The sequence below is a fragment of the Chrysemys picta genome, chromosome 21 (genome assembly GCF_011386835.1).
Source record: "Chrysemys picta bellii isolate R12L10 chromosome 21, ASM1138683v2, whole genome shotgun sequence".
Lineage (NCBI taxonomy): Eukaryota > Metazoa > Chordata > Testudines > Emydidae > Chrysemys > Chrysemys picta.
Genome location: NC_088811.1, coordinates 12,464,886 through 12,488,190, shown reverse-complemented (window position 1 = coordinate 12,488,190; position 23,305 = coordinate 12,464,886). Strand labels below are relative to the sequence as shown.

The 23,305-nt window shown below is 53.2% G+C and overlaps 1 protein-coding gene across 8 annotated transcripts in view; it reads right to left on the bottom strand.

Moving 5' to 3' along the window:
* C21H1orf167 (chromosome 21 C1orf167 homolog) overlaps positions 1-22,823 on the bottom strand; it is a 29,269-nt gene extending 6,446 nt beyond the window's left edge. The window contains exons 1-16 of one of the 8 annotated variants that reach the window (XM_042852919.2): positions 22,684-22,823; positions 20,797-20,967; positions 15,335-17,241; positions 14,637-14,680; positions 13,837-14,056; positions 13,454-13,629; positions 12,808-12,905; positions 12,188-12,374; positions 9,797-9,978; positions 9,199-9,385; positions 8,032-8,242; positions 6,809-6,990; positions 6,531-6,654; positions 6,047-6,201; positions 4,667-4,875; positions 3,664-3,808 (exon numbers count right to left, since the gene is read on the bottom strand). In XM_042852919.2, the coding sequence (XP_042708853.2) occupies positions 3,664-3,808; positions 4,667-4,875; positions 6,047-6,201; positions 6,531-6,654; positions 6,809-6,990; positions 8,032-8,242; positions 9,199-9,385; positions 9,797-9,978; positions 12,188-12,374; positions 12,808-12,905; positions 13,454-13,629; positions 13,837-14,056; positions 14,637-14,680; positions 15,335-17,241; positions 20,797-20,872 (4,103 nt within the window). In that variant the 5' untranslated portion in view covers positions 20,873-20,967; positions 22,684-22,823. Of the gene's footprint in view, positions 1-3,663; positions 3,809-4,666; positions 4,876-6,046; positions 6,202-6,530; positions 6,655-6,808; positions 6,991-8,031; positions 8,243-9,198; positions 9,386-9,796; positions 9,979-12,187; positions 12,375-12,807; positions 12,906-13,453; positions 13,630-13,836; positions 14,057-14,636; positions 14,681-15,190; positions 15,304-15,334; positions 17,242-20,366; positions 20,489-20,796; positions 20,968-21,933; positions 21,962-22,683 lie in introns of those variants that run through there. The other 7 variants (XM_024104316.3, XM_042852921.2, XM_024104315.3 and 4 more) reach the window with 7 other exon arrangements.
* Between the last annotated feature and the right edge of the window lie 482 nt (positions 22,824-23,305).

Here is a 23,305-nt window from a genome sequence, read left to right as displayed (position 1 = left end):
TTTCAGATAGAACACTGACAAGCTAGCACAATACTTGGCTGCTGCACCCCTAGGCTGGATTGGAACTGGTTGATTAGAGGTGAAAAAGGTGGGTTTATATCTGTTTTGCTTAGTATACAGATCAGTTACAGGTTTGTCTACACAGAGAAACTGAGCACAAGCGCTATTCCACAAGAGCTTTCCGTGTGGATGCTCTTATTCCAGAATAGCTCTAGCACTAGTTCCCACCCTACCTTATTCCAGAATAACTTCTCCTTGTAGCCAAACCGTAACCCACTGACACGAAACACACCAGAGCCTGCCGCTGCAGCTTCACAGGCCCATGCGTTTTCAGCTTCTGGCCTGCTCCTTTGTTCCTCGTTCCACCAGGGTTTCCATTATGCAAATCACCCCCCTGCGCTGTAGGATTGAGGTGTAAATATTCTCCACTTGACAGGTCTCTCTTGAGATCAAGCGCAGCTATAGTGGGTTATCCTAGCATGAAAAATGCCCCCCTCCGGAGGCGGCACCGCTCAGCCTGTAGCATGCCCAGGTGGGAAATCGGGAAGTGCTCCCTTATCAAAGAGGCGCTCAGTGGAAAGATTATTGATAGACAGACGCGCTGCAGGCAGAGGAAAGATTGCGTCTCTCTCAAACATACCTTCTGGGGCGGTTGCTACATGGACTGAATTGCTAAACCAATCGGGGTGAGCTTGTGGACACAGGATATTTGTTGCTGCTGCTTTCTAATGGAAATTTGGCCCCTCACAAGAAAATCTTTTGGGGCCAAATCCTGCAGTCCCAAAGCAGGGCTGGACTTTCAGTGCACTGTAACAGGATCCACATGGGGCATTAGTAGGGTGACCAGACAGCAAGTGTGAAAAATCGGGATGGGGGTGGGGGGGGTGGGGAAATAGGAGCCTATATAAGAAAAAGACCCAAAAATCGGGACTGTCCCTATAAAAATCAGGACATCTGGTCACCCTAGGTGTTAATGCGTGGCAAACTGGTACGCAGAAGAGTCACACGCTGGCTTGCCATGCAGTAACTTGCCCCGTAGACAAGCCCTGAGTCCTTATCCACGTTGACGTCAATGAAAGCTACGTACAAAATGGATGCTAGATCGTGCCAATCGTTTATATGGAGAACTCCTCATTGTTCTGCTTAAAACGTGCTGATCCCGGCGGAGGACCTCAGGGGCTGGCCTTTAGCTTGGGGCTCTGAGACAGGCTAACAGCTTGACCTAGGGTTTAAACCACAATCCAAGTAAAAGGGGTCAGGATGATAGTTCAGTATATAGTTTCATGTCCTTGTGTTCTATGGACACTACTTCTCTCCACGAGATCATTTATTCTGATTTTTCACACTAACAGAAATGGAAGCCAACCCGTCGGGTCCAATTCATCCCCCAATTTAGATTTTGTAAAGAAGAGATTTCACAAGAGCTCAGGCCATCAAAACTACTCCTGTGCAACTCCAGGGGAAAGAGGGGGTTGCTTTTTTTAAACAAAGAACCATCTCTCTTGCTGTGTTTGCAACACTCACTGCAGCCCTGAGTTAGCGCAGGAGGGCTGGCAAGCAAAAGTGACAAGGGACAATCCAATCGTGACTCGTTTATCTGTGCTGAGAAATGCAGAAATAGGGGATGGCAAATTAGAGGTTTAAAATCCTCACATTTAATAATCACAAAGTTATCTGTAACACAGAAAAAGAGAGGAGCATTCGCTTTAACAGGATTTTTAACCTGATTAGGGTCAGGATTTCACCATAGTGAAGTCAATAGGCTTCAGTGGGACCAGGATTTCACTCAAAGAGGAAGATAAAAATTTCCCCTATATCCAAGGCATGTCTAGTTCAATTTATTCATCCTTTGGAATTAGTGAAGCCTGCACCAAGGACCTCAACCTCCACCGTGCAGAGATCACTTCCAGTGTTGCTGGGAGGGTTTAGTCAGATCTTGCCTTGAAGACCCATCTCTATTAGGTAACCAATTTTACAGGCCCTCGGGTGATCGCTTAAGGCAGGTTTCACTGTCGTTTGGTAATAGTGCCAAAGCGCTCTCCCCATTCCTCTCCTCACTGCTTGCTCACGACGCTCTGCTGCACACGAACAGCGCTTGCTGTGATAGCCACAGCTTCCAGTACTTCACCGCACAGCCCCCTTCTCCTGCCGGAACTCCCAGGCCACCTGTTCCCTTTGCCGCAGGGTCTGCTTGTACCAGGAAAGAGCGAGAGGACAGACGCACCTGGATGCTCCAAGTCTCCTGCTGAGCGCCAGCTTCCAGCTCGGAAAGGCCCGCAGGGTCTGTGCCCTGTTGAGATGCCCGTCAGCTCTCCTCTCAGTACTGCGTGTCTCCAGAGGCCAGCAGCTTTGCGGGCAGCATCCTCCTCCCGCTTGCGGGCTTGAAGAGCTGCAGCTTGACGGACTCAGAGGATTCCTTTCCTCTCAGCAAAGACTGCCTCTTCCCCCTCCTGCCAGCCTGAAAGGCTTGGAGGGTCTACCCGAGTCACTGGCGCGTTGACACTGTCCCATGCCAAGCTCAGAGACGCCTTCAAAACAACAAACCTCTACTCTGAATACACCAGGTAGGGGGAGGGATTCAAACCATGGGAGAGTCAGATCCACCAGAATAATCCCCTACTCCACAGATTCTTCCTACCAGCCCCACTTCCAACACACTCCTGGATCTTCTTCTCCAGCCCCATTCAAGAGACTCTTCCCTTTCAGCTGAGCAGATCTTTCCTTCCTCCCCCGCTGGACGGACTCCTGCAGAGAGATTCTGTCTCTCAGGCACTCGCTGCTACCTGAGCTGGGATCCCCAGGATCCAGTAATGATTCCCTTCTGCCAAAGGATCTTCAAAAGGAAAAGCCTCTTGCTTTTGGCCATCAGAGATCTGCACCTGGTATGGCAAATACAGTTGCCTAGAGCAGAGACTCCTGAATTGGTACTGGCCACTAGGGGTTTATTAATCGAAGACAAATGGCTGGAAGGCAACCAATTAACCTTTCTAAAGGCAGCGGGGTTCCTGGCAGCTGATCGAGGGGGCACAGATGAGTCATTAGCGGGGCCTAGCTGTTACTGTGTGTGCCCTGACACCTTTCAGCACTGAGACTGGCATGCCAGGCTGCCAGTGCCTTGTACGCACAGAGGGCCCGATTCATCCTTGGTGTGACCCCATTGCCTTCACTGATTCAACGTAGCCTTGCAAAGGAGGAAGACAACCTAGAGAGAGCTATTCAAAGAGGCTCCAATGGGACTGACCCTGCCTGGCAGAGATCGGAAGAGATTCTCTTGCCAAGGCAGAATAATCCTCCTCCTCTTTGCTCTCCCAGGCCGAGAGGAAATGGTCTAAGGCATATGAACAGGGCAGGCCTTCATAACTGCTCACTCAAGCTGGGTCACTTCTCCCAGGATGCCTTGCCAGAACCCCCAGGCAGGGAGTGCTAGGCTATGGGTCACAGACACCCTGAAAGGGCTTGCCACAGTGTGCTTCAGCAGCAGCAGAAGAGAAGAGAAGAGCGGGGGGGGGGAAGAAGGAGGAGGGGAGAGGACTTCTACAGAAACATCATTCGTGCAAAATTCCCTTGAACTTTCGCATCCGGCTCTACCCTGCGCAGATCAGATCCGGCTCTAGTAAATTACATTTCTACTCCTAGGAAAGGCCTCCGGGGGAGCAGACAAACCTGCGCAAGAGGAGACGCTTCCAGCGCCAAGCAGCATTTCTCCGCTTCGCAGCTTGGCAGCGCCAGGCCCACATGACTGTCCTCTTCCTCCCTTGGGAGCTGTGCTGGGCCCATCGCAACTGCAGATCCCGCAGGGTGCACTGCTCTGAAATGGAACACAGGAGTCAGGCCAGAGCAGCCCACGAGATGCAGCCACCTCCCCAGGGCCAGGCAGACAGAACGGATCTGTCGCACGCCCTGCACTCGGACAGGCAGACTTGTACAGGTTTTTAAATCATTCCTTCCACACAAGCAGCTAGACAGGATAGAAAAAAAAATTGCTAGCAATGTGGTCTAGTGGTTTGACAAGGGAACAAGGAGTCAGGACTCCTGGATTCATCTCCTGCCACCAGCACATTGCGTTATCCTGAGCAAATCACTTTGCCGCTCTTCTGCATCTCAGCTACCCCCACTATAAAAGAGGAGTCTTCCCTACCTCCCTGGGCATTATGGAAACTTACTGTTTGCAAATCACTTGGAAATCCTCTGATGAAGGGTGCTATGGACACAGGATTCTTACAGACTGCACAGGGCTGGACCTGCTCCCACTGAAGCCAAAGGAAGTTTTGACAATTACTTCAATGGGAGCAAGATCCAGTCCATTATGTTCAGTTCAAAACTGTGGTCACCCAGGACTTCCCAGTTGTCTCTACACATTGGAACTTTATAGTGACAGCAGGATTAGAACTCAGATCCTCCTGGTCCAAACTACCTTAGCCAAAGGAGACTCTCCATTAGCTAAAAGCAGTACAGGGCATATGACACACAACTGAGCAATTCTGGTTGCAACCAGTAGAGGGCAGTGGTACGCATACACACTAGCCAGTTCATTACATCTGAGATCTGCAAAGCCCGACACTAGGACTACATGCAGGATTTCCTCCCAACCAGTTTGATATAATATCCTTCCCCTTCAGCCAGTTCTACACACAGCGTTCAGGGCCTGTTATACCATGTAACTCACTCTGCCAGCAGGTATGCCAGCACCGCAGGGCATCTGCTGCTTTTTGGCGGATCCGATGCCTGAATCTCCTGTCAGCTTCCACTTTCTGAGTTAGCCTCCGCTTCCAGAGGTCAAAGACAGCCTGGCAGCAATGGAGACCATGTTGTCGGGATGCCATGGCTTTCCGATTCTTATCTTCCACAACCCACTTGTGCCAGCCAAGAAACGCCCTGGGGAGGGAGGATGCAGGACACGTGAGAGGCTGGAGGAGCAGCTCAAAGAGATTTGTATGTTACGTTTAATGAAATACCCACTACAGGTGGGAGATTTCACTAACTTCCGGAATTACATCCAATTCGTTTTTAAACGGCAACCAGCTAAACTATACCTGGAATGTTACTTGGGATCACTTTGCTGAGGGGAGTCTATGAACGTACTTGCACTTGGCATCTGTGCAGCGCCTTCCAGTCAAGAGCTCAGTATTTTACAAGCATTAAGCAAGCTTCACAACACCCTGGGGAGTACATGGGCAGACTGAGGAACAGAGGTTAAGTGACCTGCCCAAGGTCACAGGTGAGTTGGTGGCAGAGCCAGGAAGTGAACACAGGAATCGGGACTCCTAGTTCTCTGCTCTAACCAGGAGACCATGCTGCGTTGTACTTGACCATGGTGGAATGTTGGCTTTGACTTTTCAGCTGACATTTGTTTAAAACTGCCTATGGATTTAGACATACAAATCCCATACATACAATGGGAACCATGTGTCTAAATCCCCTAGGCAGTCTTGATCATCTGAGCATTCATGTTTTGGGGTTAATTTAGGCCCTAATGTTTCCTAATTGAGACACTTTGCTCAGTGCAGCTCAAAAAGGATTGGTCGCCTATACAAACGAGAACAGTGGAGAGGGGGGGACCTGCACCTGCTTCCTGAAGCACCCAGCACTGGCCACTGTTGCAGACAGCGGACAAGCTGGTCCGCTGCTCTGTTCAGACATGCCAATCTCTACTAGGAGGTTCCTGGCCCAGCCCAAAATGAGGGGTTCTGGAGGGGGGCAAATAAAGGAAAAGAAATACAGGTGGGGGCGGGAACCCTGGAAAAGCAAATCCTAGGTCCAATTCAGAGCTCAAGACCCAGGTGGCCTAGTGCATAGAGCAGAGGGCTGAGACTCAGGAGACCTGGGTTCTATTCCTTTATCTGAAACTGTGCCTCAGTTTCCCCCTCTATAAAATGAGACTAATGATACTGACCTCCTTGGTAAAGTGCTTTGAGATCTATGGGTAAGAAGAGCTAGGGATTATTACTATTGCTATTTTCACCCAATAGACATTTCTACAGATGCTCTGGAAACAGTTACAACAGAAGAGTGTCAGAAAAGCATAAACCGGCTCTGGGGCCCGTACCGGGACAGCAGGACGAGCCTGCGACGCTGCTGGATCTTTAGATGTTGCTGAGTCTGAGCTGACCAGACCAAGAAATATCTCTGCAGGAGTCGTAGCTCTGCTTGGTGCCAGAGGGAGCCGCAGGGACTCTCCAGTTCCTCTCCAGAACTGTCACCCTGTAACGCAACAAACCAGGAAGGGGTCTGAAATCCAGCACGGACACCGGACCCCATTCATCCTGCTCGCGCTCACGGCTGCCGCGACCTGCCCTCACCACTGCCAAACCCCTCCCAAGTACCCTTTCAATTTCTGAGTACCAGGCAAATCTCCCTGCTCATCGGCCACTGAGGCTTGCAAGAGGAGGGGGACGAGATGTGCAGAGATCTGTCGGTCATGGGAACCTCTTTGCCCAACTGAGAGCAGACGGGTGAGGTGTGGGGTTGGCAGCTGATTAAACCCAAAGACTTTTCCGTAAATTGAGCAGCACGGAGAAACCCTTTGTTACCTGCAGAGCATCACCTTGGAACCACATTTCTTCCCATGCGGAGTAACTGGCGAGAGGCTCGATCCCGCTGTCTGATCTCCACAGCGCCGAAGCTTGGAGCTGGCCTCCCATAAACCCATTCTCTCTGCAAGACACAAGCACCAGGCTGTTCTCTCTTGCCAAGCAGGGTGAGGAGAAAGCAGCCGGAGTGGCACTGGGCTGGGAGTCAGGAAAAAGGCAGCCATCTAGGCCACGTCTATCTGTACAGAAGAGCCACCTCTTTCCAGGATCCAACTCACCCGACTCGAGGACTCTGTGGAGGAGAGGACGCCTGCAAACAGAGCTCTCCCACCAGCTCAGCTGGAACCGCTGGGCAGCGGTGCTGCTGCAGAGAGCAGACAGACCGGGACAGGGGTGTGGTGTCCTCGGAGGTCAGGAGGGAGGAGAGGCTGTTCTGGCTGCTGTCACAGAAGCTGCTCTCCTGGTCAGAGGAAAGCACATGGCTATGAGTTTAGTGCTCTGAGCAACGATCCCTCTGCTAATGACCTCCACGCTCTATGGTCACTCCTCTTTGCAGCGGAGCTTGGGGAGATCCAAGATGCAGCCATCCCTCTGCTGCCACAGGGAACACTCCTCAGCCAGTTTGTGTCCAGGGACGTGGGTACACATTTGGTGGAAAATAGACCTCTAACGAGCTACTACCCACCCTGACCCTGGATTGCCCAATGCTCTGCGTAGTCAGCAGATGAGTACAGCAAAGCCTACCATCCTGATGGCTCCTCAGAGGCTGGCAGCCGTGGTGGTAAGTAGAACAGAGCCCAGCAGCTCTGCAGTCCATTTCCCATGGCAGCCAAGCCAAGAGGTCCCTGTATCCCCTCCCCCAACTGGCAGGGAGCTCGGTACCCTGTGCCTTCTAGCTGCCATGCAGTGAGTACACAGCAGAACTCACCCACCATCAGCCTGCGGCTCCCTTGCGCCTGCCCTCTAAGCCCTCACTTAGGGGACTGGCATGACCGTATCTGCCTCTGAGCACATGGACTCCCCAGCATCAGAGCCTTCCAGTCTAAGGCCAAGGCAGATCAGCTTGTTAGTGTGTGGACTGTGTTGAAGCAGAAACTTTAGGTTCAAATCCCAGCACTTCAGTGCCGTAAGGCAGTACCCCATCTGCATTGAGCCCTTCTGTGCCTCACTTTCCCCATCTGTAAATGAGGACGATCGTATTTACCCATCTGGGCAGGGCACTTTGAGATCCTCGGGTGAAAGGCACCGGGTCAGTGTGACGTTGGCATGGTGAAGGTGAAGCACAGAGCGGTGCAGTGGCTTGCCCAAGGATGCACCATTAGTCAGTGGTAGAAATATAATCTAGGTCTCCAGACTGCCAGTGCACTGCTGTCACCACTAGACAGCACTGCCTCAAAGTATTCTCAGCATGAAACAGACCCCCCAGGTCCCTGCTGGATCTGAACTTCCCTGCAGCGCATGGGCACCGGCACAGAGAGGACTGTCAGCAGGACTCCCTCACCTTTTCCAACGGGCCATGGGAAACCAGAGGAGCAAGAGTGCTGCTGTGGAAGCCGGAGGACAGAGAAGACTCCTCAGAATCCAGCAAGGCAAGAGGCTCCTCCTGAGGTGCCCTGGGATTGTGGTTAAGAGGGTTCAGCTGAAGAGTCTTCTGGTGCCACCGCCTCAGAGCGTCCCGCAGTCGGCGCTGCTCCGAAGCCTGGGAGAAGGAACTAAGGAGGAGGAGAGGGTAAGGAAAAGTTTGTATAATGGCTTAGCAGACTGGTGCTGGCCTAAAGGGTCTTTCACCTCAAGGTTACCCATTTAGACCCAGCCCAGGTCAGTAGCGGCGAGTTACCATGGGTGTGGTCTGACCAGGAAGCCACCTGATGGAATCCACCACGGTAACTCGCCCTATCAGCCCCTGTGCTGGCAGTCTCAGCAGAGAGACCGAGGACTGAGTGGAACATGGAGACTGCCCCACTCTCTAGATCACCGAGACGCGCTGGTGGGGCAAAGCGGGGAAGCCTGTACTGTGCTGATTTCTGAATCGATGGGTGATGGGTTCTACCACCAGCCTCCACCCCTTCATTTCCAGATTCAGGGCCTGCCCTGCACTGCAGCAGCAGGTCCTGGTGATGGTCCTCGAAGAGCCAACAAACTGTCCTTTGGAATGTTTGCCCTTCACACAGTGACGTACCTGGTACCACGGGCAGCAATGGAGGCATCTTCCCCATTGTACTAGATATACGACGCAGCTGTGTGTGTCATAATCTCTAAAATTCAGAATCGACGAGAAGGAAACCTCACACATGCATTTCAGGGGAGTGCCACAAAGGCACCTTCAGCAGCAATTCCTCCCCCACCTCCTAGAGAGTGCCCTCTCCTGGCACAGCAACCCAGAGCCCCTCCTGGCACCGTCTTTGGTTGGCATTGATAGCACACATGCACAGACCCACTCTGGAAAAGGTCTCACTGAGACCACGATAAGCCCCTTATAGGCTTTCAGTAGGTTAGACAGATCCCTTCAGTTCATTTTTTTTAATGTAATTTCATCTGTGCCAGCAACAGAGAGACTCTACAGCAGACGCAATTTGAGAGGCAAAGTGATTTCTTACTGAGGGACCCAGAGGAAATCTAGACCCCCAAGAATCAAGGCGTTCCCTCAGCATTTGATCCTAACACTCACTTAGCTCGCTGTTGCTGATGGAGCCTCGCCTTCCACAGCAGAAATATCCTCTGGAGCTTCATTCGCTGGTAGAGTTCATCTAAAGAGCCACCTCTTTTCCACAGGTGGCTTCTCCTTACAGCCAAGCATAGCTGAGCTTCATCTTCCTTCACCACAGGCCCACTGGCAGCTGAGCTGGCTTGTTGTCCTTTACAGGTCACGGACAGACAGGAGAGAGAGAGAGAAACCATTTGTCAGGAGTGACTCTTCAGTGCTCAGAAACTCAGCCTGAGGCAGGGGACAGCCACCGACTCCCCCACCCCACAGCTTCCTTTCTAGATCTCCAAGTAAATTACTGCCAGGCTTTCTTCTAGGCTTATCAACAGGGTCTCAAATCTTCCTGCAGCAGCACTAATCTGGCCAAGGGGGACAACCCTCTTCCCGACTTGGCATTTCACATTAGTATCACGTTTCATCCTGAGTGTAGCAGACTCCACTCATGCTGCCCTGCAATAAGCTTCCATCCAGTCTCCAGTGCACCACATGGGGAGGGGAAAATGTAGCAGCACATCAGTATCTTCTGATCCTAAGATGACTAGATAGGACCTCAATGCCTCACCATAACATCTCCTCTGCCTCAAGATAAACAAGTTCACAGCTGTCATCTTGTCCACTTCTCTGAGCTGCAGCATCAGGACCCACTGCTGGAAGCCCTTCCTCAGGGACCCTGCCCTGTGATGCTCCAGATTCTGCCTGCACAATGCCTTCCGCTCAACAAACTGCTTCCAAGCACTGAAGCACCTGAGGAGACCAAAGAATAAAATAAATCAAGCAGCAACAGCTGGTTCTCTGGTTATTTCTGCCATAGACTCCTGAATCACAGAAGTTCTCTTGTCCATAACTCATTCTTGGAGTGCTTGGGTAATGTAGGGATCTGGGGAGAATGCCACAATCCCTCGAACCAAGCTTCTTCCACTTCTAGGTCCAAGGTCTGCCTCCAGACCAAGACATCTTACCATTGGATGGCTATTGGGTGGCCTACATGAAATGAATTAGGGGTTTCGGGCCAGTTCCCAATGGACGGGAATCCACTGTGCCCAAACTGTAACTAGCAACTAGCCCCCTTATTGACAGTCTCAACAGAAAAGCCAATAACCAGCTGAGGCACGGAGACTGAACTATCCTCTCAACCCTAGATGTGCTCTGCCTAGATCAGTGGTGAGGCCTCTTAGTGGGGTTGTGCAGGGGAAGCTTGCACCAGTACAGCCTGTGCAGTACTTGGTCTGTGGATAAACAGAGGATTCGGTCAGATGGGACCACTGCAATCATCTACTCTGACCTCTTGTATAACACAGGCCCTAGGACTGCCCTGAATTAATTCCTGCTTGAACTAGAGCAGATCATTGAGAAAAGTATCCAATCGTGATTTACAAATGTCCAGTGATGGAGACTCCACCCCAAGCCTTGGTAAGTTGTGGTAGACGTCAGCCTACAACACTAAATTCATACACACAACATATTTAGTCTTTATTTGGGTGCTGTGAGAAAGGGATTGGCTGAGGCACTATCGAGTGAAGGGAGACACCAGAGCTATTAGTGTACCAGCCTTTTTCACTTCTGGAGACCCAGGTTCGAGTCTTCGATTGGGCCAGGAAAGGAAAAGGAGTTGGGTTCTTCTCTCCTAGTCCCCGTTTGCTCCATCACAGACTCGCTGTGCCGGTTGGAACAATTCCGCATGGTTGGTGCGGATTTGGTGACTGGACTAGCGGAGCACAGAGCTCAGGGTTGAAGTGCCTTGGCTGAGCTATGCAAGGGAGCTTGCCCTGTATTGGTCCCTGCTAGGTCTGTCTTTAGCCAATGTCCCCACACCCTCCCCATGAGCACTGACTCAATCCTCAAATATTTAGAGCACTAAAGGTGGGACGGGCTTTGTCTAGCATTCGATAGAGTCAGGGCCGGCTCTGGCTTTTTTGCCGCCCTAGGCAAAAAAGCCACCCGCAGCCGCCCCCCCCGCTCCCCACCCCAGCGCGGCAGGGGAGGGCGCCGAGCCAGGCCACGGGCCCGCAATCCCCGACCGGCCAGAGCGCCGGGGGGAGGGCGGAGAGCCCCCGGTGGCCAGAGTGCCAGGAGCAGGGCGGTGAGCCCGACCGGGGCTCTCCGCTCTCCCTGGCGGCCAGAGTGCCGGGGGGAGGGCGGCGAGCCCGGCCGGGGCTCTCCGCTCTCCCCGGCGGCCAGAGTGCCGGGGGGAGGGCGGCGAGCCCGGCCGGGGCTCTCCGCTCTCCCCGGCGGCCAGAGCGCCGGGGGGAGGGCGGAGAGCACCCGGCGGCCAGAGCGCCGGGGGGAGGGCGGAGAGCACCCGGCGGCCAGAGCGCCGGGGGGAGGGCGGAGAGCACCCGGCGGCCAGAGCGCCGGGGGGAGGGCGGAGAGCACCCGGCGGCCAGAGCGCCGGGGGGAGGGCGGAGAGCACCCGGCGGCCAGAGCGCCGGGGGGAGGGCGGAGAGCACCCGGCGGCCAGAGCGCCGGGGGGAGGGCGGAGAGCACCCGGCGGCCAGAGCGCCGGGGGGAGGGCGGAGAGCACCCGGCGGCCAGAGCGCCGGGGGGAGGGCGGAGAGCACCCGGCGGCCAGAGCGCCGGGGGGAGGGCGGAGAGCACCCGGCGGCCAGAGCGCCGGGGGGAGGGCGGAGAGCACCCGGTGGCCAGAGCGCCGGGGGGAGGGCGGAGAGCCTGCCGTGGCTCTCTGCTCTCCCCGACCGGCCGGAGCATCGCGGGGAGGGCGGCGAGCCCAGTCGCGGCCCTGCTCTCTGGCCAGAGCGCCCCACCACGCCGCCCCCCTCCAGGCGCCGCCCCGAGCACATGCTTGGTGGGCTGGTGCCTGGAGCCGGCCCTGGATAGAGTCACTCTGGGTCGCATCTCTCACTGCCAGGCTGCTGCCTGACTTTTCACAATGGAACACATTCCAGACTGAATCCGACATCCCCAAGAGAAGGAAGATGGGTCCCATTTTGCTTACCGAGTGGCCAGCTCTCTCCGGATCCGAGTCAGCAGTGGCAAAATCCGCTCGGTTTCCAAGCTCCGTGAACGCCATGCCCGGAAAATGTTCTGTAGCTGCTGCTTCTCCAGCAGGGCACGGGCTTCCTGCACTCTGGTCTCCTCTTTGTGCAGCAGCTCCTTCTGCAGGCGCCACAGTCTGAAAGCTGCTGTGTTACAAGACCGAGGGGGGGAGGGGGGGAAAGAGAAAAATCAGATCTGAAGAGAAGAGCTTAGAACATTTTAGCACCATCAATGCAAACATCCACCGGCAGGACTCCTGCTGGGAATGGCCGGGCACTGCTGGGAGGAAGCTCACATTGCTGTAGTCAGAGCATCCACTATAAAGCTAAACTCATCTAGGAGATAAGACAAAGGAGATATTGAAACAGAACAATAGTCGATCAATCCTAGGAGATGCTGGCATCCTCCTCTCCCACCAGAGTCAAGGCCCAGCACTTCACAGGATGAGGTCCTGACCGGGCAAAGACAAGGCAGTAATTAGACATCAACAGAGAAATCTCGTGAAATGCCACCATCCTTCCAGCCTGGGAGCACACTGGTTAACTGCATTTGTTTGAACGCTCTGGAGCAAGGGCTTACCAGCCAGCCGCCTCAGGTCCCTGATGGCCTGTGCCCGTCGACAGAGCTCGTCTGCTCTCTGCCTGCGATGAAGCTGCATCCACAGGTTTGCCTCCACCCTGAAAGAGGCCCAAACTTGCGTTTAACCACAGGGCCTACCAGAGAGGGAGCTCACAGACCCAGGCCGGGGGAGGGGTTACAATCAAGGCTTCCCTTTCTGCCAGGGCTGCTTCTATCTTTCTGGATTCAGCTCTTCCACCATAGAACCTGAGCAAATAGGTCTTTCCCTTTGCTAAGTCCATTCTCCTGCCAGGGATTGATGAAGAGTCTGATTCTGACTCACCAACCCCTGCTCCACACGTATGGATAGCAACTGCACTCAAGAAATGACCCAGGGTTTCCCTCTTGTCCCCTCTATCAGAGGCACTGAAAACTGACCAAAGCTAGTGTGTACGAGTCTGAGGTAGGATCTTCTAGTGCTCAGAAGCTGCAAGTGTAAATTCCCACCCTGGAAATCTTCTCTTGTATCCACAGAGGTGGGAAGGATTGTGCCACCAGCTCTCCCTTCATCTGAGGTCATCTTGCTAAAGCGAATTCCTCTGCCTCCAGCTTCAGCCCCGCAACCATCCAAGACAAAGAGTCATTGACGAGAAAAATCCCAGCTTACCTACTGTGCCACGCAGCTTCCTGTGGGGACCCTGCCGTCAGCTGGCACCACACTGGGGCTGTCACAGCTGGACCTCTCCCCAGCCCGACAAGACCGATTGGCGACTCTTTGGTGAGAGTCGCTGGCTCCTGCTGGGAGGTTTGGCTTTCGTTTCGCTTCGCCACAGCTGCCTTCCACTGAAAGAGGAGCGCCATGGTGAGACCTGCCTGCATCAGAATCCCCGGCTCCGAATCCACTCTGCACTGAATGTAGCGTTGTGCACCCTTTCCTCATCGTGTGTATGAGCAATAATTCCCCTGCCATCTCCCTCCCTTCTCCTGCCCTCCTTACTATGCGACAGGTCCCTGGTAGCATCTCCTCTATTGTCCCCTGCCCGTCCTTACCCTGTGAAAGTTGACGGCCAGCACGGCCAGGGAGTGTCTCCGCTGGGCAATCTCCATCTGCACCTTCCTCAGCTGCACTGCCCACTGGAGGGCCCCAAGCCCCTTGCGAAGCAGCTGCTGCCTGTAGAGCTCCCTAGCTGCAGTCCTCTTCCTCAGGATGTGGCTGCTCCAAGCTTGGAAACACCTGGTTAGTCGTCGCCTATTACACAGCAGCTGAGAACTGAAACAGAAACGAGGGACTGAAGCAAGGAAGGTCAAATCCAGCCTAGACACGTCATCTGGACTCCATCTACTTGACTAGTCCTCTCGTTCCCAGGGACTAAGTGATCCCAGGCCTCCCCAAAGCAGCTTCCAGACCATGTACTCAGCCACGGCCCTGCAACAAACACAGGCGTAAGTATTGCCAAGCTAGTGGCACTCTCCCCTCTTCTCCCAAAGGTTGTGGGTTCAAGTCCCTTCTCAAGGCCGTAGCTCATTGATTGCTCTCTGCTGACCATGCAATGAGTTCAGCTGACAAAGCTGCACTGCTAGAGGGGAACATTAAACCGAGGTTGCCTTCGGCCCACTGCTGGTAGCTACCAAAGGTGGAAGCTAAAAGATGTGCCAATTTTTTTTTTAGCATACTCAGTTCTGCATGTTGCATACATTTATTCTCCAAGGGCTAACTACTCTCCCAACTCTACGTGTTCCAGGTAGTATTGCAGAGCATTCCCTGGAACTATAAGCCCCAGGAAATGTTCCATGGCCACACATTTCCCAAGGCAACTCCCAGCTCAACCCCCGACCCAAGCCCCCTTTACCTTCTCTCCTTCATCTCCAAATGCGAGAAGTTGTTCTCTGGATCCTACAGGTAAGAGCAGACAGTGACGCACTGGTATTAGCCGCAATAAGCGCCAGTCTCACAAGTACTCACAACCCCCAGGGGGAACAATCAGGCTGTGGTCAGTATGGTGCGCAACCTCACACAACCATTGTGGTTGGGAAACTCTAACGCTCAGGGTGGTTCTAGCTGGCTGCCCCTGCTCATTCTATGCTGAGTAGAACCTTGCTCTGCAAGTGCTTCCTTTTAATTTCAGCATGAGAAAGAGTGGGAAAACTGGGCCCTCTGTGCTCCATGGCCATGCCTGCAGCAGAGTTAGCCATCATGGTGCTTTCCCTCCCCAGAGCCAGGGAAGGTAAAATGCAAAGGTGACAAGCTGATCTTTGAGAATAAGACACTAGAGAGAGGGAAAGGGAGATGGTGACATTTACTCTAAGGCCCATGTCAGAGATACGATACAAGACCAGATGGACCACTGGTCTGTCCCCTTAGGGAAGGGAAATGATGGCAGCAATTATTCTTGGGGGCTCTCACCATTCGGGGCCATGAGACTCATCCCCACACCTCCTTTCTCTCAGCACCTCTATTCTTCACCTCCAGCTGCTGCTGGCGAAAGGTGGAGATGAACACAAGAGGGTACAGGAGAACCTGGATGCTGTGCACTGACAGGGTCCTCACCTGTGCGAGTCTCCTGTCCTGCACCTGGCTGCTTTCCCCACAGTTCTGCAATTCCCTGCTGCTCCTTTCTGCAAGAAGCTTCTCAGATTGGTCCCGGTCAGTGTTGAGCCCCTGATCCCTGCAGAAGGCCTCCTGGGAGCGTTCTTCATTTCCTCCCTCATTGGTAAAGTTCACATCATCCATGCCAGTGACAACCAAAGAATATTCACCGGGACCTTGCCTGGCTGTTACCTGAAAAGGGCTGTAGCTGGAACTCGGCACAGACTGCTGGTTATTCACCATGGCTGCAGATGCCTCTGACGACTCTCCCTGGTCTTCGCCATGGGGCTCAGAGGTGCCGACGTCTATGGAGCCCATACTAAGCGGCTGGACTTGACCGATCCCTGCATCTCTAGAAGGAGACTGGACTCTCAGATGCACTTCCCTTGGAGTCCCATAGACAGCTACACTGACATTCATCGGAGCCGCACCCTCCTGTGTCTCCAGCGACATTTGCAAACCATCTGGGTCTGAGCCAGGTGGACGGGCCTTCCTCCAACATACGGAGCAGGGTGACGCTCTGGCAAAGGACTCTTCCGCTCCAAGTGGCTTTTCAGGGAAATGAGTTTTTACATAGCTGAACATGCCATCCCCTTGTGGAGTGTGCTGTGCCTGAGATTTATACCTGAGGTAGGGAGAGCAGTCATAGGGACTACCTGCGTCTGTATCAACCAGGTAGACTGAGCTGGCACCGGCACGGAGGGTTTCTGGCCAGATTCCACCTGAAACTTTGGTTCTTTGCGCCAATAATTCAGTATTTCTGCACCTGTGACAGAGAGAGGTAGGTTCGGCATCCCCCACATCACCAGTCACTGAACCAAGACCCCAATCCCTAACAAATGGGGGACCCCATTTCATTCTAGCCTGCTTAGCATTGCTCTGTTCTCCCACACTCAGGACAGCAGGTGTAGAGACCTCAGGGGCAAAGCACAACCTGCAAGCTAGTGGAGAAGACCTGGACTCCAAAGGGAGGGAGTTCCATATCCCCATTAAAGCAGCTTCTTGCTTAAGCCTCTGGATTGAGCAGTGCAGGCTAGCAGAAGTCTTGGAGGACTGCAAGAGAGACTGAAGGGCCGCAGAACTGGGAAGGGTTTCGGCCAAGCTGGGGGGATCCAGTTCGTCCAAGGTGAGGGCAGGCCCCGGACAACAGGAGTTCACACTTCCTCTGGAGCTCCCTGGAGAGAGACATACCATTGGTCTGTGGTGGGGGACAAGGCCAGCAGAGGAGATTACAGGCACTACAGCTGGAGAGAGGGAATCTGTACTGGCTAGTAAAGGATTTCCATGGTCTGCATCATAAGCAGCGAAAAGTCCATGTTGCTGCTTTTTCACGGGTTGCTCATTGCTCCGGTTTCCTCCCTCTGGAAGGTTCTGACAGGTGCAGTGCCCAGAGGACTGGTCCCAGAGGCTAGACCTAGACCCCTCCTGTGGTTTCTTCTTGTACTGAGGGCTCCTCTCTGGGAGGTCGGCGCTCACATTCTCCCCAGCCGTGTCAAAGCAGGAACGTCTCCGCTGAAGAGCCACGTTGGGTGGAGATGATGAAGGCAGTGGGGGATTGCCACATGCCACCTTTTCAGAGCTGCGCCGCTGCAGCCTGCAGTAGAGGTTAGTTTGCTGCTGGGAGCAGGAGGCGGAGAGCTGGTTGGTAGCAGCCCTGAAAGGCTGAGACGGGCAAGAGAGATTAGTCTGTATCAGGCTGGGATCCCCCTTCCTGGGGCCTTTGCTTTTTACAGCTGGTGCACTCCTGCCTTGCTCCGCTTCCCAGCCAGTGAACCCAGCAGCACTGGCCCAGCGATGAGTAGCTTCCGCTCGGCTTCCAGTGCCCAAATACAGATTTACGTTCACGTTCTTCTGGACTTTTCTGTGCTCTAAAAAAAACCAAAAAACAAGAACCGTTCTTTTAAAGGGAGCATCAATAATTCATCACCACATCCTCAAGAGCTTTCCACGCACCTCAGGGACTCCCCATAGAATGAACCTGTTCTCTCCGATCAGCTTCAGTCCCAGCACTGAAAATATCATGTACACCATTGAGTTCCTGTTAAAGAGAGACACTTCCTTCTGGCAGGGCAGGAGGGGACGGTCGGAGATCTCAACAGGAGCCTAGGGAAAGAGGGATCTCTCCTAGCATTATTATTCTTACACTGGCAACCACCAACGGCTAAGGCTCTAGTTACACTTCAGCTCAGAATGCGTTAGCCAGAACCATGACTAAAGACAGGTTTTTGCTAGTAAGATGCGAATACAGTTGTCCCCTGGCCGGTGCACACACTAGTCTGTAGATGGATTGGCCCAGTTGCCATCAAACTAACACGTTTCTAGCAAGAACCATGTTTCACAGTTCTGAACAACGTGATTTGAACTGGAGCGTGGACACTTCCTCATCTTTGTCAGCAGGGCTTGGGTCTCTCATCCACACTAATTCCTCCTGGGCTGGGGTACCTGATAATGCCCTGAGCTGTTTAGAGTACAATTCGGTCTTGCCGCATGGATGCAGCTGAACTGTGTTTTAACCAGGTTCCCAAATCCTGCTACAGTCTGCAAGAGTCCAAGGCTGCAACACATTTAGGAATCACAGTTTAGTCTTGTCTACATTACAAGACCAGAGCATGTTTTAAGTAGAACTACAATGCACACACGTCCCTAATTAGCAGTCTTGCCTCCGTTCAAATCCCCTCCAGGATGTCGGCTCATACCCATTGCTGAGATCCTGCAGAACTAGGGGGCTGGGTGCTTTCATTCCCCTGACTTCTGTAAGAAGAATGACAGAAACGGTTGCTATTTACCCCTTTCTAATGCTTACAAGGAGTCCCCACTACTCCATCTCGCTGGCCTGCTGGTTGATTAAGATGGGAGATCACCCATTTACAGCCACACACGACAGAGCATCAGAAAAAAGTAGGGGGGACTGAAGGAACAGCTTGAAGTCAGCAGTTTAACTATCAGTTACTTTTTTTTTTAAATGAGCAGTGAACGTGAGCTGAAAAGTACATTATGAAATATACTCACATCCACACCCCTCCCTCGTCAGCAAACTCGATGAATTGGGGAAAAAGCCAAAGCTGACTGCGACATGAACACCAATCATCTTTGTCATATCAAGAGCGTTTCGGAACAATATGCTCGAAAGCCAACTATGTATCTTTGGGCAGGTATTACACACTAAGGCTTAATTTCCAGACTACGTACATTTCATCCTCTTTCTCCCAGAAAAAGGCCTAAACAGCCAACTACCAACCTCAGCTCTCTCTCTGTGCAAATGGGCTGCTGGTCCTTCTGAGACAGAAATTCAGCCAATAATCTGATCAAAGCCAGGAAGGAGACACTCATTCGCTGATACTCCAATTATCTTTGGGAACGGCTGTCACTGTCTTTCATATGTTCTCAAACATATTGCAAAGGGGAAGATTTTAATTAGGGGCTGGCATCGCAAAAGTGAACAGACTTGCCACAAGTTTCCAGAGTGGCGCTGGCTTCTCAGTGCCTATTCTTGCATAAAGCATAATCACAAAGCACAGCACGCTGGCGCTTCAAAAAGGGATTCATTGCATCCCAGGAATTTCCACACAGCTAGCAGCGTGTTGCTAAAAGGGGGGTTTAATAACAGGCCCAGAATCACAAAGGGACAAGCCCCTTCAGGTGCTGTGTTCCCTTCCATCAATGCTCACCACAGGGTCACATCAGTCTGCTTTTAAATTTGAGAATCTAAAAGCTACAAGCAAACGATCTCTCACATATAGACACATATGCTATCCCAATCCCCATTACATTTCTTTCTGCCAAGCACTACGTCCTTAACACATGGCCAAGATTAGATTTTAACAACTATTTTTCCCTAACTCATTTGGCCGTGCATAGATTAGAAAAAAAATGGTGTCTATTAAATCCACATTAGCTAACATGTGTTAGCTAACCTTTTAGAAATGCCACTCGGACCCTAGTGTAGATGCAGTTTAACACTTTTAAATCAGGATTCATTGATCAAAGCCAACAAGATTTTTAAAAACATCTAGACTAGGAAAAGAGATACGGCTTAACAGACACATAGGTCAAACTCAGCCCCAGATTTAGGCTTTGAAATAAAAACAAGTATTACAAACCCTACAAGTATTACAAACCTTTGTTGTTGTTGTAATTCCAATGACAATAAGCAGGATTTAAAAAAAACCCAAGTAATTGCAAACTAAGTTGTGCAGCATTGAGCTAGTGCACTGGAACTGGAAAACAAAACTGACTAGAAACAAAAGTGAAACTGATCAGTCTATTTTCAATGTTCACAGAAAGGAAACAAACAGCATAATTAACCAAAGTCAACTGGATTGTTTTAAATTCATTCCCTTTCAATACTAGGAGATGTTATCAATAACAAAGGGGACCTCTATTGTTAAAATACATAATAAACAAACATGCAGCACTTAGATCAGATCAATGGGTTCTTTCCCCATCCACAGCGATTTAAGGTGATAGATTTTACATTTCACAGGTGAGGAAACTGAGACATTGAGCAGTGACTTGCCCAAGGTCAAACAGTGAGTCCGGAATAGAGATGTCCTGATTGCTCAATGCACTCTAGACCACCATGTGCATGAAGCGCTTTTAACCCAATATTGTCCCTTGAAGTCTAAGAAAGACACACAAATATTACTTTGCTGAGCTGGAAAAAGGGCGGGTCTGCCATGGTTGCTAAGTTACGATCAGACCCTCTCTCCCTCCATCATCTTGCAGCATGGTATGACTTGCACACTCCGCCTGCCAACAACCATACTAGCTCCCGTGGTGGTCCACCCACAGCACTGGAAGCTGTACCCGGTTGGGTTAGAGAAATCTCTCCTTGGGCCGAGCCTGGAGGAGCCATGCTAAGCTGTTCTCAGCAGGAAATCGCTCTGGCACACATCCCAAACCCCCCAGCTGCACGTCCTGGTGTAGTTCATATCAACCATGGGATAGTCTCTCCTTTTGTGCTAAACCACCTCTCCTGTATGAAGTTACTCACTCCGATAGCCACCACAGGACATGCCACTCGCTCCAGCCAGAACCTCGGGGACGGGAACAAACGTCTCTTTGTGTTTGATTCTCTGAACTCACTGCAAACCTGCAGCTTTGTCCACTTAATGCCCCAAATCCCAGCAGCAAGCGCACCCCAGCTGAGGCACTTTAAGAAGCTTATCGCCCATGATTAGTGATGCTGGCTTGTCATTGTGACTACAGATGTCCATGGAAAAGAAGCTTTGACCCATGTCTAATTAGAGCTACATCCTCAAGATGGCACAGATAAATTAGCTAACCAATTGGGGAGGGCTAATGAAAAGTGGTGGGCCCCACTTCCCGACACCCAGTTTGGTAGGTTACCTGGACAGAGTCCCCAGGTAACACAGTGATATGCACCCTAGAAACCCCGCAGCAGACAGAGCAGCGTTGCTTACCTGATTTCAGATAGCTGCTCAGGAGAGGGGGGATGTTTTCTTTCTTCCGGCTGGAGCGCCTATTTGTGTTCTCCATGCTCTCTACACAGTTCGGGGAAAACCTTTGCAAACTGGCTTCACGGAAAGGCCTTTCTCACAGCAACGCAGGTTATACCCCACTGCAGGCCCACGATATGGGAAACCAAAACCACCACATCAGGTGGTTGTAAAAACAGCCAGATGTTTTTCCAGAGCTACAGTCCCAGGTGTCCTCCCCACATCCCACACTGCTGGGAAGGCCTATGGGCCAGGGGAGCATCCAGATGTTCCCGGCTATCCCACTGAATCAGCCAGAATGAGGTTTACCCATTAACAGCACATCCCTGAAGTTATCCCTTGGCTTCCTATAGGGCAGGCCCCTCTGGGTGTGCGCCTCAACGTACCCCTCTGCACTGCTGGAAAAGCAGCCTGCCTGGGCCTGTCTGTCTCCCTCCCTCCCTCCTGCCCTGGGTCTGTGCTGAACAGTCTGTCTGAGCCACCTCTGGTCTCCTGCTGTCTTTCTCACTCACTCTTTTAACACCCTTGGGTCTTCTTCTTTTCTATGTATTTCAGTGCATCTGTACTGGGGGGCAGAGGGCTACTACCCTCTTTCTGTCTGTCTGTCTGTGCTGGGGCCCAAGGGGGAGAGGGGCGAGCTGTCAGATGTCTGTCTGTGCTGGGAGGGGTGGCAGCTACGGGATGTCTGTCTGTGGAGGGGATACCACGGGGTGTCTGTCTGTCTGGGGTGGGGGGTCCTACCGGATGTCTGTGCTGGGGTGGGGGAAAGGTGTTGGGTGTCTGTGCTGGGGGAAGGGCTGCTGTTGGGTGTGTGTGTCTGTGCTGGGGCGGGGGAAAAGACTCCTACTGGGTGTCCGTCTGTCTGTCTGTGTTGGGGGGGAGGCTCCTACCGGTGTCTATCTGTGGTGGGGGGGAACTGTTGGGTGTCTGTGCTGGGGGGGGGTTGTTGTATGTGTGTGTCTGTCTGTGCTGGGGGGGAGGGAGCTGTTGTGTGTCTGTCTGTCTGTGCTGGGGAGGCTCCTACCGGTGTCCGTCTGTGGTGGGGGGGGGGGGGGAGCTGTTGGGTGTGTCTGTCTGTCTATGCTGGGGGGGGGGTCCTACCGGGTGTCCGTCTGTCTGTGCTGGGGGGCGGGTCCTACTGGGTGTCCGTCTGTCTGTGCTGGGGGGGTTGTTGTGTGTGTCTGTCTGTCTATGCTGGGGGGGATCCTACCGGATGTCTGTGCTGGGCGGGGGGGGAGCTGTTGGGTGTCTGTGCTGGGGCGGGGGAAAGGACTCCTACTGGGTGTCCGTCTGTCTGTCTGTCTGTGTTGGGGGGGAGCTGTTGGGTGTCTGTGCTGGGGGGGTTGTTGTGTGTGTGGGTCTGTCTGTGCTGGGGGGGGAGGGTTGTGTATGTGTCTGTCTGTGCTGGGGGGGAGGGAGCTGTTGTGTGTCTGTCTGTGCTGGGGAGGCTCCTACCGGTGTCCGTCTGTGGTGCGGGGGAGGGAGCTGTTGGGTGTGTCCGTCTGTCTATGCTGGGGGGGGTCCTACCGGGTGTCCGTCTGTCTGTGCTGGGGGGGGTTGTTGTGTGTGTCTGTCTGTCTATGCTGGGGGGGATCCTACCGGATGTCTGTGCTGGGCGGGGGGGGAGCTGTTGGGTGTCTGTGCTGGGGCGGGGGAAAGGACTCCTACTGGGTGTCCGTCTGTCTGTCTGTCTGTGTTGGGGGGGAGCTGTTGGGTGTCTGTGCTGGGGGGGTTGTTGTGTGTGTGGGTCTGTCTGTGCTGGGGGGGGAGCTGTTGTGTGTCTGTCTGTCTGTGCTGGGGGGGGTTGTTGTGTGTGTGTGTGTCTGTCTATGCTGGGGGGGGGGGTCCTACCGGGTGTCCGTCTGTCTGTGCTGGGGGGACGCGCCTCCTGCCGGCCGTTGGCTCGGTCGGTCTGTCTGTCTCCCGCCCCCTTTCGAACCGGGCGCGGCTCTCAGCCCGTCACCGGCGGGGCGAGCGAGGGGGGGCCGGGGCCCACGACTGAATAGAGCCGGAGACTCCCCGCTAGGGCCCCGGCAGGGAGCCCGCGACGCTCGGCAGACCGGGGGCAGCGGCTTCCCCCGGCCCTCAGAGCTCCCAGGGGCCGGGCCCTGCTCCGCAGCGCCGCCTCCCTCCTGGCCGCAGCCCCGGGGCCTGGCCCACGCAGGCCATAGACAGCAGCGTGGGAATTCAGTGAGCCCCGGGGGTAAAAACCCTCCGGTGAGCTGCTTGGGCAGCAGACTTGCCTGATCTTGTTTAAAAACAAAACCACCAGAAAACGGGGGGCGGGAGAGAAACCTCTTTGTGCCTCAGTTTCCCCATCCATGAATGAGGGTCATAACATCCACTTCGTAGGGGCCTTTACCAGGCATAACTTGCCAACCCCCAGCCATCAAAAAATCATGAGTCAGAACCCTCCCCACCAAATCTTCAGCTTTTAAAGATAAGACACTGCAGGTTCTCTGTATCTGCAAAA